This window comes from Larus michahellis, chromosome 10 (assembly GCF_964199755.1).
Source record: "Larus michahellis chromosome 10, bLarMic1.1, whole genome shotgun sequence".
In the NCBI taxonomy this organism is placed as follows: Eukaryota; Metazoa; Chordata; class Aves; order Charadriiformes; family Laridae; genus Larus; species Larus michahellis.
Genome location: NC_133905.1, coordinates 6,380,768 through 6,397,575, shown reverse-complemented (window position 1 = coordinate 6,397,575; position 16,808 = coordinate 6,380,768). Strand labels below are relative to the sequence as shown.

Here is a 16,808-nt window from a genome sequence, read left to right as displayed (position 1 = left end):
AGGCACATATTTGTTCTGTAGTTTGAGATCTATGTGCAGCCTGAACAATTCTAATTCAAGCGTAGGATTGATAGTAACAATATTTGAGGTACATCTTCTGAATGTACATTGAAGTGTGTCTGTTCAGTTGTTACACTTCAATTATGTTTACATTAGTGAAACTCTTCTAACAATATGACCATGCATAGTCTCCTCAGATTATTATCTGAAAAAGGAAATCTTTGTTTTATTGGTGTCTTCGAGTTAATTGAATATTTCTGTAAGCTAGAAGATAATAAAATATATAATTCAGACCTTGATGGCACTGCATAGAAAAGATTTATTAAAGAAGCTAGGCACTCATGTGCCAAGATACAAACTATTGACTTGGATAAAAACTAAGAGACAGAAAGCAAACAGAGGATCAAATTTTAAATTTTTATAGCTGAAGGCTGACAGCAGGAGGCCTCAAAAGTTTTTTTGTTCTAGGCTCTTTGTTGTTTCTTATAGTTATGAATAATCTCAAAAGAGAAGTGAATAATGTAGGAGCAAAATTTTCATATGATACAGTTACTAGGTTAGTAGAGAGTGGGACTTCAGGGAGTTTTAAGCTTGTAAAATGGGCAATCCCTTATGCGTTTTTTCATGAAAAACACTACAGAGCAGGTAACATGCAGGAAACATCATATTTTGCTAAACAAGGTTTCAATTTACTTTTTTTTTTTTTTCATGTGGCCCCTGTTCAAAAATTATGAGCTGGGGACTACTGTACTAGGTAAATGTGTAACATGATACCATGTAAAATCTGGCTTTGATAAATGCGAAGGATTGTACATTGGTGAGAAATGTTAACTACAGTTAACCTTTAAAGCGTCAAAATTAAATGACTCAAGGAAGGTTATCATCACCATAGATATATCCCAGTGGAATTCTCAGATTAATATGCAGATTAAAAGATGAACGTGAGCCGGAGATGTGCGACTGTATTCTGGGCTGTATCAAAAGAAGTGTCCAGGGAGGTGATTCTTCTCCTCTACTCTGCTCTGATGAGACCCCCCGTGAAATACTGCATCCAGTTCTGGAGCCTCCAACATAAGAAGGACATGGACCTGTTGGACCGGGTCCAGAGGAGGGCCACAAAAATGATCAGAGGGATGGAACACGTTGCCTATGGGGACAAGCTGAGAGAGTTGGGGTTGTTCAGCCTGGAGAAGAGTAGGCTCAGGGGAGACCTTATTGCAGCCTTTCAGTACTTAAAGGGGGCTTACAAGAGAAGGTACGCACAGTCTTTTTAGCAGGGCCTGTTGCAACAGGACAAGGGGCAATGTTTTTAAACTAAAAGAAGGTAAATTTAGACTAGATGTAAGGAAGAAATTTTTCACTATGAGGGTGGTAAAACACTGGCCCAGGTTGCCCAGAGAGGTGGTAGATGCCCCATCCCTGGAAACATTCAAGGTCAGGTTGGGCGGGGCTCTGAAATAACCTGATCTAGTCAAAGATGTCCCTGCTCACTGCAGGGGGGTTGGATTTAGATGATCTTCAGAGGTCTCTTCCAACCCAAACTATTCTGTGATTCTATGTAGCTATATTTTTAAAAAATCAACAGCAAGTTCAAATTCATATGAAATGGAAAAGGTATCAAACCTTAAATAAACCAATTTTGCATTATTATCTGAAATGCTTTATACATTATCAGCTAAAGCATCTCAGAAAAGATTTTACAGACAGACAAGTGATTCAGAGTGAAAACAACATGAGTGAAAAACTCTTATGTGAAGATATGCTGAAAACATTAAAAATTGGCTTAAGGGAGTTTATAAAGTAACTACTAATACTAAGAAAATTCAATAAAAGCTGCTTTTCCTATCTCACAGCACAAAACCAAGGCATCATTTGATGTGATGATGCAATTGAAAATTAAAAACTAATACAAGAAAATACCATGTTACACAGAATATGATTAAAATATGGACTCCACTGCTGCAATAAGCTTGTGAAATAAAGAAATTTGTATGATTCCAAAACCAGTTGGCCACTTATATGGGTAAGAGTTAATGTCCATGTCATCGTATTTAGCACCAGTAGAAATGTGAAGGGTAAACTGTGAAGGGTAAATTCAATCTTGTACTTCTGGGTTTTTCCAACTTTACTTTAAGAACAGTATCGAAGGCAGATTGTTTCATAAATCCCTACTGAAATTATCTTGTGCCATTTCTGAAACATTTAGGTTTGGCCATTGTTTGAAACTTGATGTTGAACAGATCATTCGCCTGTTCTAGCACTTCCTGTGTTTTTGTATTTAAATCGGTGTATCTGTCTGCATGATTTGTAAGCCAAGAATCAGTAGAAACTGAACTGTAGAAGTAAAGGCCAGGAACGTGAAGTTGCTTAAATAGACTTGGGGAAGACAATTGACTGCTTTTTACTAAAGCTGCTATTTCCTTTTAGAACTGTGTATTGCTTCTTACCTGCAATAAAGTCAATAGCAAAATTTCACTAAGGCAAATGTCTTTACAGTCCTTAATGTTTTGATTCAAAATAATGAATATCCCTTTAAAACAATTTTATAATGAGATAGATCATCATTAAATAACAGGAATAGAATAAGTGACATGGATTGTTTATGTTCATTAATGGAACTCTGTAGTTGTAAAATTATTCATAAACAGTGGTATTTAAAATACAAATTAAGGTAACTACCTAAGGGTGAAATAAAGTTTTCAGCTATTTACGGGGGGTTTGTCACTGAACAAAATCAGGATTTTTTTTTTAAATCAGTTGAGTTTTGAAGACATCAGCTACATTTCCAATAAGGAAATAAATCAATGTAGAAAAAAAACCCATATTTTTCACTAGTATTACTAGTAATTCACTAGTAATCATTTCATTGATTAGAATTCTAAACATGTCAAAAATATAATTTCCTCACTGCCAGGATAGTACTGGTTTTGTAAATCCAATTGCACATAGCTAATCTGTCCTTTTTTTTTTTTTTTTAAGTTATTCTGTAGATCCATTTGCAACAGTAAATATCCTGGAATACGTGCAAACACTTCTTAAAAAAGAGGGTTACTATGGATTTTAAAATGAGAATATTTTGTATGCTCTGATTCGTGTCCTTCATGGAGAACTGATAATTTTGTCCCTTTTAAAATGTTGAATTGATTGCTATTTTCAGCTTAAACTTGAGAATTACATAAAATTCTTACTGCTAGAGCTTATAAAAATATACAGGTGGAATCTGTCTCAATAGGCACCTTCTTTCCTCTACTCTTTTGCTATGTTGTTATTGGTTTCTGAATGAGACACAAGATTAAGCCTTTAATTGGGCCCATATAACAAAATTGCAGTGTCTTACTAATGTTTTTCATTTTCACCTTGCTTTTGTATTACCTTTTGTGAGTCATTGATTCATCATACTAAAATGGGGTAACAGAACATCTTTTGAGAAGGAAGTAGGTCTGAAGTAGCTTAGAAGTGAGTCTGAACAGGAAAATTGGATAAAGAATCCTTTTCCGATACATCTTCATCAGCGTAGGCAATGTTAGAAGTGGTGCTATTGGTAAGGAAGATACGTTTTTATTCCACTGGTTTTAGTACTTTCTCAGTCTTGAGGATTCTCATCTTTAGTGTTTGAATTCAGTGAATAATCATTTCCACCATTTCTGTTAAAATGCTCTGGAAATACATGTGCAAAGTATTGACCAAAGAAGTAAGATAAATTACAGGGAATGGTAACCACTGGTGAAGATTAATCATGTAAAAAACAAGACTATTACAGCCAATACTAGTATTTAAGGTGTAGCGTCTCATGAAACCCTAAAGGAAAATAAACTTTGAAAGAAGTATTTCTTTGATAACAACCTTGGTAATATGAAAAGTTTAAGAAAATACTTTTTAAACTTTCCCTTAGCTTTTACTGTAATATAAAAAAAACAACTTAAAAGATTTTTATCATCTGCACTAAGCTCCCGTGCTGATGCTTTTTCAATTGTTAACTTCTGCTCTTTCTTGATATACCTCATTAGTAATGGCAGTCTTTGTCCTACAGCAGCTGAAAAGAATAGAAGGGGTTTAAAATTTTTGCTTAGAATAAGATCCTTCATACGCTTACTTGTTTAAATTACATTCAGCTTTTTATTACATGCAAGTACCATTTGTGTAATATTAAAGGGCAAATAATATTTTTAGAGTATTATTGCCCTACAAATAGTCAATCCAAAGTTGTGTTGTGAAGTTTGATTATAAGTTTGCTTTTGAAATAGCAGAAGAAACTCTGGAATTCAGTTTCTCAGTGACTGTATTCAAAAATCAATTATTCTTGGCTGGGTTGTCAAAATACAAGGGACTGTAAAACTTAAATGAGTACAATAGTGTGAATGATATAACTAAACAGAAAAATGAATGTTCATTTAAAACAAGACTCCAGTTTTACCATCTGGACTACAAAGATATATAACCCTTAGGTATATATGGTAAAATAATTAAGGATAACATCCCTGACCTGCATGAAAATGAAACGCCTTCAATTTAAGGTTTAATCTTTGTTTTCAGTCCCCTCTTATGAACATAGCATGAGTTCTTCCAGACATGCTTTTCAAATTTCAGAAGTTGGCTGCCTTGAAAATGGAAGCTTTGGTAGGTTTAAGTACATTTTAATTGGACAATGTTCTTTTTATCCGCTAAACTTTTTGTTTATTTGATAATCAAAAGCCAAAATTATTTTTAGTATCATCCACTTTTAATTACACATATTATTTAATTATGCCATCAACACACTGTTATGTGTAGATGTAAGTAATTAATTGCAGTCAATTAATGTGTTCATAAAGAGAGATTTTCATGCAAATCAGCTTTTATAATTGGAGCTAACAACGTCCCAAGGTAGTCAGCAAATTAAATTGATGTTAAATCAAGACAGGTCATCTCATCTTGTGAAATGGCAGCCGTTAGCAGCAACCAAATGTCACATCAGGAAAAAGGGAAGAAGATAATGGCAGACAGTGGCTTCTTTTGTGCTTATTAGTGCTCAGCCCTGCTAAAACAGTAGATTCAGTAATTTCAAAAAGCAAGCTACATGTAAATAGTTCTCTGAGCTGTGAGTGATACCTTGACATTCTTGCCTCAGTTTTATTGTGTTTTTTTTTATTCTATTTATTAATTAGAGTTGTTTTTTCTTCCTGTCAGAAGTTAGGTTTTCATTGAAGTTCTAAAGAAATCATGCAAATCAATTTTTTTTGTTTATAAATAGCCCCTTCTTTAAAGCAAGATTAGGTATGTCTGTATAATAGACCAAAAGTTTCTTGCTTGTATGTTGACACAGTTTTATAAAATGTGGATTTGCTATTCCTACATATTTCTAGGGATTGTGCTATAAAGGAACATAATTTTTATGTACATTTTATTTCAGTTGATTTGAAAAAAGATTAATATTTATTCTTTGTACGTACTGTAACATCTTTTTATACCATTATTTTTTTTAGGTAGCTTGGTTAATAAAGGACAAGGTAATATACGCAGCGGTAAAACTCAGGATGTGGCACATATTGCATTTGGATCAAAGATCCTTGGGCCACCTCCATCTTCAAACAGAAGAGTCAGTGCAAGGGTATCTGGAGAGGTAAGAAGGCTTAAATTGCAACAAAAGTGCTGCCACTTCTACAAAGGAAGAGATTGATAAGCAGAGGAGTCACACTAAAGGGTTTTTTTCCGAACTGCTGTTATGTGAGGGTGTGTCTCGGTCCTGGACTGCCGGTGTGAGAGATACTGTAACGCGGAGAGGAGGGCAAGTAAAATGCTTGAGTGGCTACAGCACCTGACATGGTTGGTCCAGCCAGCAGAAGAGAAGGCTAAGGGAGAATCTAGTTGCTATTTTCAACTAATACAGAGTTGTAGAGAAGACAGGTCCTTTAAGACAAGAGGCAGCAGGACCAAATTGTATCGGGGAGCTCTGACTGGCTATAATGACAGAGTGGTTCAGTACTGGAACGGGGTCATAGGGAGCTTGTGGAATTTCAAAACTTTCAAAGGTAACAAAACTTGACTGGAACAGGCTGATCTAATTTCAGCATTAGGCCTACAGAGATGTCTTCCTGCTGAAATTACCATGTGATTTCTTATCGTTATTTTCTGAATTTTTTGTTCTAGACAGCTAAAATTTTTGTGTGTGTGTAAATATTTTTCCTTATGATGAGAGCTGTGGTGCAGAGCAGAAATTCTGCATTTCAATAAGCTCTCAGTGGAGGACAGTGAGCCATACAGTAGTTCATGTGATGCTGTCAGTTACAATGCCAGGGGAAGCATCTGGTCTCACCCTGTCAGCAAACAATATGCAGGTTTTAGGAATCTGGTCGGGACTACAATTCCCAGTTTAACGCTGTGAATAAAGGATCTGGCGAAAGGAAGTAGACTCTTATGGACAAAGTCAATTGAAAGCTAAGACATAAAATGAGATTCCTTTCTCCGAAGAAGAAAGGACTCCTTCTGAAGTCTACAAAAGCCACAAGTTTCTCTGTCTTTTTAGCCAGATAGTGAATTTTAACTTTTTTTTTCTTTGCATCGTTTTCCTTTCACTCAGTGAAAAAAACCCTGCCTGTTAGTAAAGGTTGAAGATACCACACAGAACTGTACCTACTATGAAGTTTCCTCAAAAGATAATATTAAAAAAAAAAAATATTTGGAAACATTTACTTGAAAAATAAGCTTTATTCAAAATGTGTGTTTACCTTTGAGTATTTTGAAAGCTGTTACATTTTTATTTTTCATGAAGAAAATAATGTCTTTCAAGGTAACAAAGACCTGCAGTAGCAAAAGTAATAGATCATACCGACTTCAAAGTTCGGGGAAGAGAACTGAATCCGTACAAGACATTGAGAGATTGGAGCTATCGTTCTCACCATGCAATTATTCTATAGATCAAGGAGGCAAAAGAAATACTTGCCAAACAACTAAAGATCTATGTCAAAATGGTAAGAGCATAAAGCAAAGAGTAAGTAAAGAGTTTACAAACTGCCAAAATTTTTTGCATGATTTTGACTTCAGAATGTAAGACCTAATTCTCTGTTTTTCTAATCCTTTATCTACCTTGTTAATTACTGAAGACATTTATATTAAATCATGGCTTATTCTCCTATGTGAGCTTGAATAAATGCCCATTCTTTCTGTAGGTATTCCTATTGTAAGTGTTTGAGCAAGGGATCACCACCTGCTGGCAGTAGCTACAGGTTATACATATATTCCGCTTTCCCTCATGCTGTGTATATAACTGGGCTACCGCAGTGGTTCTTGATTATTTTGCAGACTTTTGCAAGCCTGTTTTTTATAACTTCTATGGTTTGCCCTTTTTCCATACCTAGCATTAAATTTTTACTTTCTTGTTACATTCTTATATCTGCTGCCATACAAGATTCCCGTGCTGTTTGGAAAGTGTTTATGTCCCAGGACAATGCTGGTTTTCCATGCCTCAAGTAAGAAAAGCACACAATATGAGTGTTCACAGGCATTTCATAAGCTTCTGGATTGTGTTTCAGACCCTGCAATTCAGACTCAGAAAACCTCTGAGAGTGGAAGAGCAGATTTTCAGCTCGCCTCACCACAACGGCCATCAGCAGACAAGAACAGTCATAGAACGCTATCTCGAAAAAAGGCAGCCAAAAGCACATGGGAGATAACCAGTGGTATGGTGCTCATTTTATGTTATTTTTACATCTCAGTTATGTGTGGTGTGTGGGACTACGTGTTATAAATTTCAAAGGACCCAGAAGCAGTTCACATAAAACATAAATGTCTGTGTTGTGGGGGATTATGGAAATCAAACACCCTGCAACAGAATTGCTTTTGAGCATTGATAAAGATTTGCAGGATTAAGCAGAGTACCAGAGCAGTGAATGAATACAAAAAGAAAAATTCCATGCTCTCATGATTAAAGGAAAAGAACTAAAAATAATTTATTCTTTAAATCCCTATTAAATTTAACGCAAAAAACTCCAAACATCAAACGTACAAGAAATTTTACTTGTCCCAGATAAGAATTTAGGATATTAATTATGGTACCCATGTAATATCAGGATTTTTTTGGTGTTGTTTTTAAAATTCAGTGGTGAACTTTTTTTTTTTTGTTAGTCACAGAAAGACACCTCAGCTTATGGTTTTTTCCCTTTCACACCTATCTGCCAAAAGGCGTGGATACTTTTTGTCATACAGTATCAATCAATTTGCCTTGCATGTGTCTGGAAAGTACATTATTGTGGCAAAACCAGCCCTTGTCTCTATGAAAAAGTAGTGTTATTTTCTATTAAAAGGAATAGACACCCATTTGTAAAGTGGGCAGACTACTCGAATTTGCTCAAAATTGACCGAAGAAATTTTCCTTTGCGTTTATGAGTTATTTCCATTTTGTTTAATCTTTGGGATGTTTAGAAGCAGTTATATACCATGACAATGTTAGTAACCCATAATTGCTATTATGGGTTTCACAATTTCGCTGAAACAGATGGAAGATGCTAAGGCAAGTAGAGCCTTCTGGAGAATTTTTAAATTACTTCCTATTTACCTGAATTTTGAGGATTCTGAGGCAGGAATCACTGTCTTACTTGTTCATCTAGAACACCAGGGCCTCCGGCCTCCATCTAATGTTAGAATTTCAGAAAAAGGAATCAACACTTGTTATTTTATGTAAGTGATACGAAAAGATGTCTAAATGTCCTATTGTAAATTCAGAAGCGGAGAACTGAGGAAGAAACCTATGTATAAACACTGCAGGGTGGCTCTCCATTCCGAAGTGTCCACTTCCCCACTCAGTTTGGTGTCATCAGAAAACTTCATCAGGGTACACTTGATCCCATCATCTCTATCACTTATGAAGATATTAAACAGCGTTGGGCCCAGTATCGATCCCTGGGGGACCCCACTTGTGACAGGTTGCTGGTTTGAAAGGAGCTATTTACCACCACCTGGCTTTTCCCAAACATTCATTTGACTTGATAGGCCCCAGGAGGATTCATTCCATAACTTTCCCAGGGACTGAAGTAAGACTGATGGGCCTATAATTTCTTGGATCCTCCTTTAAGCCCTTCTTGTAGATGAGGGTGACGTTAGCCATCTTCCAGTCTTCTGGGACATCTCTTGATCTCCATGATGTCTTAAAGATTATGGAGAGCAGCCTCTCAACGACATCAGCCAGATCTCTTAGCCTCGGGTGGACATTGTCAGGGCCTATTGATTTGTAGGGGTCAAGCTCCTGTAATAGTTCGCATGCAGACTCTTCCTTCACTGGCAGTGGGTCTCTGTTTGCATCAACTTGGATTTTTCTTCCCAAGGCCTGGGGCCCAACAGTGCTGGTAAAGACAGCGGTGAAGAAATTGTTGAGAAACTCTGCCTTTTCAGCGTTGTCAGTGACTAATTGACGTCTCTTGTTAAACAGCAGGCCAGTATTTTCCTTCTGTTTCTGCTTGTTGTTTACACACCTGAAGAACCCTTTCTTGTAGCTTTTGGCATCTCTGGCCAGTTTCAATTTGAGCTGAGCTTTTGCTTTTCTAACTGCATCTGCATGCCCTGGCAACAGGTATTCATCAGCTTTTCCATCTCTGGTACGCTTCTCTTTCTTCTCCTGAGCTTCTCAGACTCAGGAGCTCACAGTTAAGCCAAGGGGATCTCTTGCTCCACCTACTTCCCTTACCTTTAAAGGGGATGAACCGTGTTTGTACTGCCAGGAGAGCATTCTTTGAAAAACTCCTAGCAGTCGCTAGCTCCTTTATCCTCCATGGAAGCTGCCCACAGAATCCCTCCCAGCTGAGCTCTGAGAAAGCTGAAGTTTGCCTTTCTAAAATCTAAAGCCTTTCTCTTTGTACTAACCTTCAGCGTGCTCAGCAGGATCCTAAACTCCACAATATTGTAATCACTGCAGCCAAGGCCATCACTAACCAAGATATTACAAAGCAAGTTTTCTTGGTTTGTGAGTAGCAAGTGCAGCAACGCCTCATTCCTGGTTGGCACATCTAACATTTGTATAAGGAACCAGTCCTCTATGCATTCCAGGAACTTGATGGATGACGTCTGAGCTGCTGTATTGTTCTTCCAACAGATGTCTGGGTAGTTGAAGTCACCCATAAGAACTGGGTTCTCATGCCCCAGAGCTTGCTTAAGTGACCCCAATAATGGTTCGTTGGCCTTTTCTTCTTGGTTTGGAGGTCAGTAGCAGATGCCTACTGTAAGATCCTATTACCTTAGAGGTTAGTCACTGCTATTTATCATAATATCATTTAGATTTTTAATAGAGCTCAAATCAGCATGTCTCCTGTAGCAGGTGTGCAGTACCTTTACATAGGTAAGTTGGTTTTAAGCAAGGGAAAAAATAAGATTAGTGAGCGTTGTTTATAGTTTGCCAATGTTATTTATGCAATGCTGAAACCTTCATTAAAATGTTAGGCTGCAATTAGAAGCTTTAGCATAAGTCTGACAGTGTAGAAGAGCTAATTAGATGTTTAGGTGATCATTCTTGCATTTATCTTGTTTGCTGCAATGTTGTGATTACATAGTAATTTGCATATTTTGCAAAGAAGATACTCCAAATTGTTCATTACAATTGACATGGAAATGCTGAGTTAAAAAGAAATTCCAGTATAGTTTGTGGTGGAGAGATAATGGGATTTGGCTTGGTCCAAAACACCCCATATCTTTCACTTGTAGGCTATTAACAAAATTCTACACTGGCTACAGGTTACAGCAGTTGCTGAACTCCATAGCCAGCGTAAAATGTCATCTTACAGACTTTTCTGTCTTCCCCCTGCATATTTCATTACGAATAATGCTGTGGTATAGAAACTAATATTTGCATTTAACCTATTACTAACCCAAGTATATTTCTTCAACATCTCTGGAAACAAATGTTGTTCTTTACAGAGAAGGTTAGCCTTAAAAAGCGGAATATTCATCTTAAATGCTATACAGGCACTTTATATTTCTGAAGTATATTTGATCTGAGTAAAGACATTATTTTACTCACAACGGTGAGTAAAAAGTAAAGTGATGTGCTAGAAGTTTTTGGATGTCTGTGTCAGAGCCAGGAGTAGGACTCAGAAGTTTAAGCTTCTGACTGTCTCCACTTCTCTAAGCGCCTGACAAAAACTGTTACGTAAGATTTCTTTTTTGTATTTTGATACTTAATTCAAAATTGACTTAAAATCACAAAAACCAAGTGGGTTAACACCTTTTGTTACCTCAGAATTCATTATAAAATTTTATCTGTAATGATCTCTGGAAATTAAACAGCAACAACTGCATTAGAAGTCATTCTAGAACGAGAATAGAACAGATGAGACTGCAGTTAGGGAAGTCGATTGTTATTAAGTCTGTGTGTAGGCCATAATAAAAATTAAGCCACTCCTCTCTGCTCATTCACAGTCCTTTGTGCATAAATATTAGCAGATTCTCGTGAAGTGGGTTGTACACTAAATGTGTAACCATACCATAGTTACAGTGCTCTGAGCTATCAGTGCATATTTGAAAACTGCAAAGACGGCGTGATACTTGTCAAATCTAATTTCATGGTGGGGGAAGGGCCTTCTGAATACTAAAGAAGTATACGTTATGCATTTTGGTCTCAGTCAAGCCACTGACATTGGAACTTAGTAAAATGTGTCTAGATGAAACAGTGGAAGGGTGGGTGCCAGACTGGTCAGAAGACTGCGGAGTGCTGAGGTGGGAAAAACTGCAAAAAATCCCAAAATTTTCTTAGCTAGGTAAGTTTTGAAGATATTTTTTGTTTTGAAAAAAATGCAGCAAGTTGAAAACTTTGATATCGTTGCCTTAGGAAAAAAAGAGTTCTGAGCACTTTAGATTTAGCATCCAGAATAGCTGGGGAAAAGATCTCTTTGTGTACAAGAGACTTGTCCAGCCAATTGAAGTTTGGGAATAAGTAACTTTTTTGTGGCATTTCTGCATAGTGCTTTCTGGAGTTGCAGATGTGGCAGCATCTCCAGGGCCAGAGACATTCAAAACAATTTCAGGCTTGGTGGGCCAGATTCCTTTTGGACAAATGATTGATTATTTTAAAATACTGATTTAGTGTGAGAGAGCTTTTTAATCATGTTACGTCACAAAATCAGTTGGAAAAAAAAATTCCTGAATATTTGTTCTCGAGCATCCTGTGATCAGATTCATGTGAAAAGTTAATGCGAATGTCCCCCTGTCATTTCATTTCATTTTTATAGGGGAAATGATTACTTTAAAAATGCAGCTTATATAAATATTAAAATACAGTGAAAGCATACAAACTGTGAAATGTGAGTTCATGATTAATACTGTGTTTTCTCATGCAATTTCAGTTGTTTTATTCACGTACAACCTTTCACATGTAATTCCAATTGCCTGACTAAGAAAAATATGTTATCAGAGGGGTGTGACACAATCTTGATTGAGAATTCTGCTCTAGTATCCTCCTCTAAAAACTTGTATTTAGTGATCGGAATGAAAGGTCCTTGTGGTTACGCAGATGAAGGGTGGTTCTTAAAAGTTTTGAATTGTCTCACTCATTTCTTGAGGCTCTTGAAAAAGTTATTCCAAAATATTTGTAAAATAAATGGCATTACATACATGTTCATCTTTAAAGTCTTTCATTAATTAAAAGCAAGGTGAGATTTCTATCTGTTTACAAAATAGACTTGTTTATATACAACAGAAAATGACCTACTAGATTGCTTTAAACCAGCATGATTATCTAATATAAAAAGGGTTCACTTGAAAAGCCTTGGGCCTTCTGATTGTAGATGGTCATTTTGTAGAGACTGAAAAATAGTGCTTTGCAGAACAAGTACGTGCAAGCCATGAATGGCCAAGATGTGTTAAGTCCCTACTTTTCTCGGGTTCCTAGTACAGACTGTTGTTTAGGATATTAACTAGAGTTTGGTAGCTTTACTAGCTATCTTCAGTAAACTGGAAAAACCACAGCAACCCAGTAAGACAGCTGTTTCTCCTGGCATTCTCATTCTTCTTTCTTTTGCCTTCATATATTGTGGTTCAGGCTTCTTTTTTCCCCCCTCAAAGCTGCTGAATCTGCCTGAAGTGATAATTATCTCTAACAAAACTAGAAGGAGTAGAATACCACAGTAAATTTACTGTCTTCTGTGATGGCAAGCATTTTATTATTGCAGTGCTACTTTATTATTACGTTTTTAGTATTTTTTTATTGAGGCTTTTTTAATACCGTTGGTGCTAACTTTGTTTTATGGAGCCAGAAAGTTTCAAGATCTAGTGAATAATACACACCACGCTACCTTTAATGAAGATAAGGGAGTATCGTATACTCGAGCAATTCTCCTTTGCTCAGATGCTATTTGAGATTGGTTTTAATCAATCAAATTGACATTTTTTTCTATATCATCATTCCAAACAGTAAAATATAAGTTAACAATAAGAGAATAAAAATGGCCTTTTCATGTTTATCTGGTGCACTCAATCTTTAAATCCATTCCTGTAGTTTATTGTTTGTTTTAAAATTGGCAGATTAGTACTGCCTGTATTCAGGGAAACGTGGTGAAATAGATATCTTCATACATTTTTCATGTCTCACTATTTTTCATCAGACCTGTAGTTTCAAATTGAGATTTAAACCATAGGTTCTGAACATAAAAGAAAGTGTAGAATTTCAGCAATAAAGAAGCAGCAGATTGTAATGTTATGAACTTTCCACCAACTCTGTGTGATTTTTTTTTTAATGTCAGCAACAAAAAATGCCCAGAGAAAAAGATCAATTGCCAAATTTAATAAAATTTTGTTTTCCTAGAATAAAATTCAGTTGAACAGTTTTAAATCTTAACAGCTAAATAGTTTCAGATTTGCAAACTGCTGGGTTTGCACGTCATGTATCATAGCCTGTGGTTTTTTGAGCTATGATCTGGGAATGTTTTGATTAACCTTGCCTCACTTAGAAAGCAGCCTGATCTTTTTCGTTGCATCCTCGTCACTCTTCCAACTGATAAGCAGAATGTTTCTGTATTAGAAAAACTTGTTTTGCTGTACAGCTTCCAGAGAAAACTAGAGTGATCAGGGTAAGGTACAATTTAGATATTTGGCGGTAAAATAAACGTTGTATGTTTCAGATGAATGGGTGTTTCCAGACAGTTTCACTGAGAGTATTCAGTTGGATAGGAGTGAGCAGTTCGTAGCTACTGAAGCTTCAGCCTGCCATAAATTAACCTCGCCACAGAATGCCTCTGTTGAACATCACAGCAATGAAAGAGACGATCACCAAGTGAATAATAAAGAGATTTTCACATTTTCATCAACACCTCGATCAGCGCCTCATGGGAAGTCTTCAAATATGTCACCAGAATGTTGCATTTTCCCTTTGGATTTGAAGCAAGACAGTAACAGAGTACATGGGAAAACCCAAATTGAAGATAACTTTCAAGGAACTGACATCAGTGAAGAGGTAGGCCACTTTGTACATGTAATTCTTGATAAAGTAGTCATCATCCTAAAACTCCTAGGATGAGATTCTGTCTTCAAGCTAGTCAGAGAGGATAAATCATCTTTTCCCCATATACCTATAGGTAGATTTGTCTTTGTCAGGTTGCTGTGTCTAACAGGATACAGGAGGGAAACTGCAGGTATACACTCTGTAACATGTGGACAAAAGAAACCTAGCTCTCTGTCAGCCCCTATGCTAACAGAGAGACGTGAGTATCGTGCATGGTTACAACAAAAAAGATTTTATGAAAGCCTGCATTATAGATTCAAGTGAGGTGTAAGTCCGTTAAGGTTGAGCAAGAGAGCAGTAAATAAGGCTTCATGGTGCCTTTTAAAACCATAAGCAGGGACTGTTTTGCTCACCAATGTTGTCGAAAGTGAATTAAGAAATTTCAGCTTTTTTATGTCACTTGATGATTTGTATTTCTGCTTTATAACCTGTCTGAGCTGTGTCAGCATCACCAACTTTAATTTTTTTGCAGTGTGGAAAGCTTTCAGCAATAAAATTAATCATAGAATGGTTTGGGTTGGAAGGAACCTTAAAAAGATCATCTAGTTCCAAACCCCCTGCCCTGGGCAGGGACACCTCCCACCAGACCAGGCTGCTCAAAGCCCCGTCCAGCCTGGCCTTGAACACCTCCAGGGATGGGGCAGCCACAGCTTCTCTGGGCAACCTGGGCCAGGGGCTCACCACCCTCACAGTAAAGAATTTCTTCCTAATATTTAATCTAAATCTCCCTTCTTTCAGTATAAAACCGTTACCCCTCGTCCTATCTCTCCACTTCCTGATCCAGAGTCCCTCCCCACCTTTCCTATAGTCCCTTTAGGTACTGGAAGGGGCTCTGAGGTCTCCCTGGAGCCTTCTCTTCTCCAGGCTGAACAACCCCAACACTCTCAGCCTGTCCCCGTAGGAGAGGGGCTCCAGCACCTTTAATTTTCCAGTGAAAGAAAAGAAATATTTTTAACAAATGTATCAGCTGGTACTATATCGAAATTCACTAAATTGTCAATGCACTGAATAGTTACGTTGTGTCATTACAGTAACTGCTAAAAGTTTCTACCTTTATGAACATTCTACTGTATTTTATTTTTAATTATAAACTCTGTTTCTTAGCATTCTAATCTGTTGCTCGCAGCTGAGAAATAAAATGCAACCAAGTTACCTAATAGCAAGATGGACTAAACTTAACAGAAATACTGCTCTATACTGCTCTATATACTGTATTTCTGAGAAACCAAATTGATGATGCTAATTACAAGAAATAAAATTTTTCTCAGTTTTTTTTCTGTAGTTGTGGGGGTTTCCCCGTTATCTGCAGCAGTGTACTATTTACTAACTTAAACCCATAACTCTTTTTGATTTCAAACAGAGTTCCAGAATTTCAGAATTATATCAGTTTTAGTTAACATAACAGTTCATGGGCAGTGCTATATGGGATACCAATCTGAAGATATAGAACTGTTTGAATTTCAAAGAATTTCTTTTCTGTTATGCTCGTGAAAAGCCAGAGAGGTTACTGTAGAAGCTAGGTTAAGAAAATATTCCCATAACATAAGAATTATGGAAGCTTTCCGCCACTGTCACTTACTCAGCTTCGGTTTCCAATTTGATAGTTGTTTTTTTTCAGGGTGTTGTTTTTTTTGTTTGTTTGGGGTTTTTTTGGGTTGGGTTTTTTTTTTTTTGGGGGGGGGGGGGAGGCAGTGTTAAAGTATTAAAGTCACTTGTAAAGATATGTCTCCAAAGCAGTGTAAAAATGGCAAACAAAAATTTCTTAAGAGATCCCCATGCTATAAGTGAGTGAAAATAAAGTGTCTTTCAAAGCGCAGAGCATATGGCATACTTAACTGCTGAATTTATAAATGTATATAAATTAATCAAAAGCTAAATTAATCATTAAACTTTGCTGGTGCTTAAGCCTTTATTGAAGAAGGTAGCAAACCTTCCCCGTCATTGTCCTGCCCCCGAGATCCAGTGCCAAGCACACAAAGAGAAGGCAGTAGCCAAGTACTCCTGCTTTTACAGCACAAGAAAAACATTGGGGCGCAACGTTAATGTCCATTCTAGAGGCTTGATGTAAGAGAGACTGATAGAAGATCCCTGTCTTCTTTTATATAAACTAAAAACTTCTCTTCGGCTATATGCGAGAGGTGTGCTAGGGAACAGCCTTTGTTTCATTCATTATCTTTGGATGCAAACTGCACTAAATAGTACCAGCACTGCAGCTGGAGATGCACTGGACTGACAAAGGTAGAAGATAATTACATTAAACAAACCTACAGCATGTTAACAAATTATCAAGAGGGTTTTTTCCTCAGTCTAACTACTACATTAGTAATTCATAGTTAAGCCTTTCTTTCAAGCT

The 16,808-nt window shown here is 36.8% G+C and overlaps 1 protein-coding gene across 13 annotated transcripts in view; it reads left to right on the top strand.

The window, feature by feature from the left end:
* CFAP20DC (CFAP20 domain containing) overlaps nucleotides 1-16,808 on the top strand; it is a 99,901-nt gene that overhangs the window by 29,024 nt on the left and 54,069 nt on the right. For 10 of the 13 annotated variants that reach the window (XR_012589330.1, XR_012589328.1, XR_012589331.1 and 7 more), the window contains 4 exons: nucleotides 5,463-5,599; nucleotides 6,749-6,947; nucleotides 7,509-7,655; nucleotides 14,076-14,407. Coding sequence is in view for 6 of the 13 variants with exons in the window: in XM_074602705.1 (XP_074458806.1) it covers nucleotides 5,463-5,599; nucleotides 6,749-6,947; nucleotides 7,509-7,655; nucleotides 14,076-14,407 (815 nt within the window). In the remaining 7 variants the exon portion in view is untranslated. The remainder of the gene's footprint in view (nucleotides 1-5,462; nucleotides 5,600-6,748; nucleotides 6,948-7,508; nucleotides 7,656-14,075; nucleotides 14,408-16,808) is intronic. The other 3 variants (XM_074602707.1, XM_074602710.1, XM_074602706.1) reach the window with 1 other exon arrangement.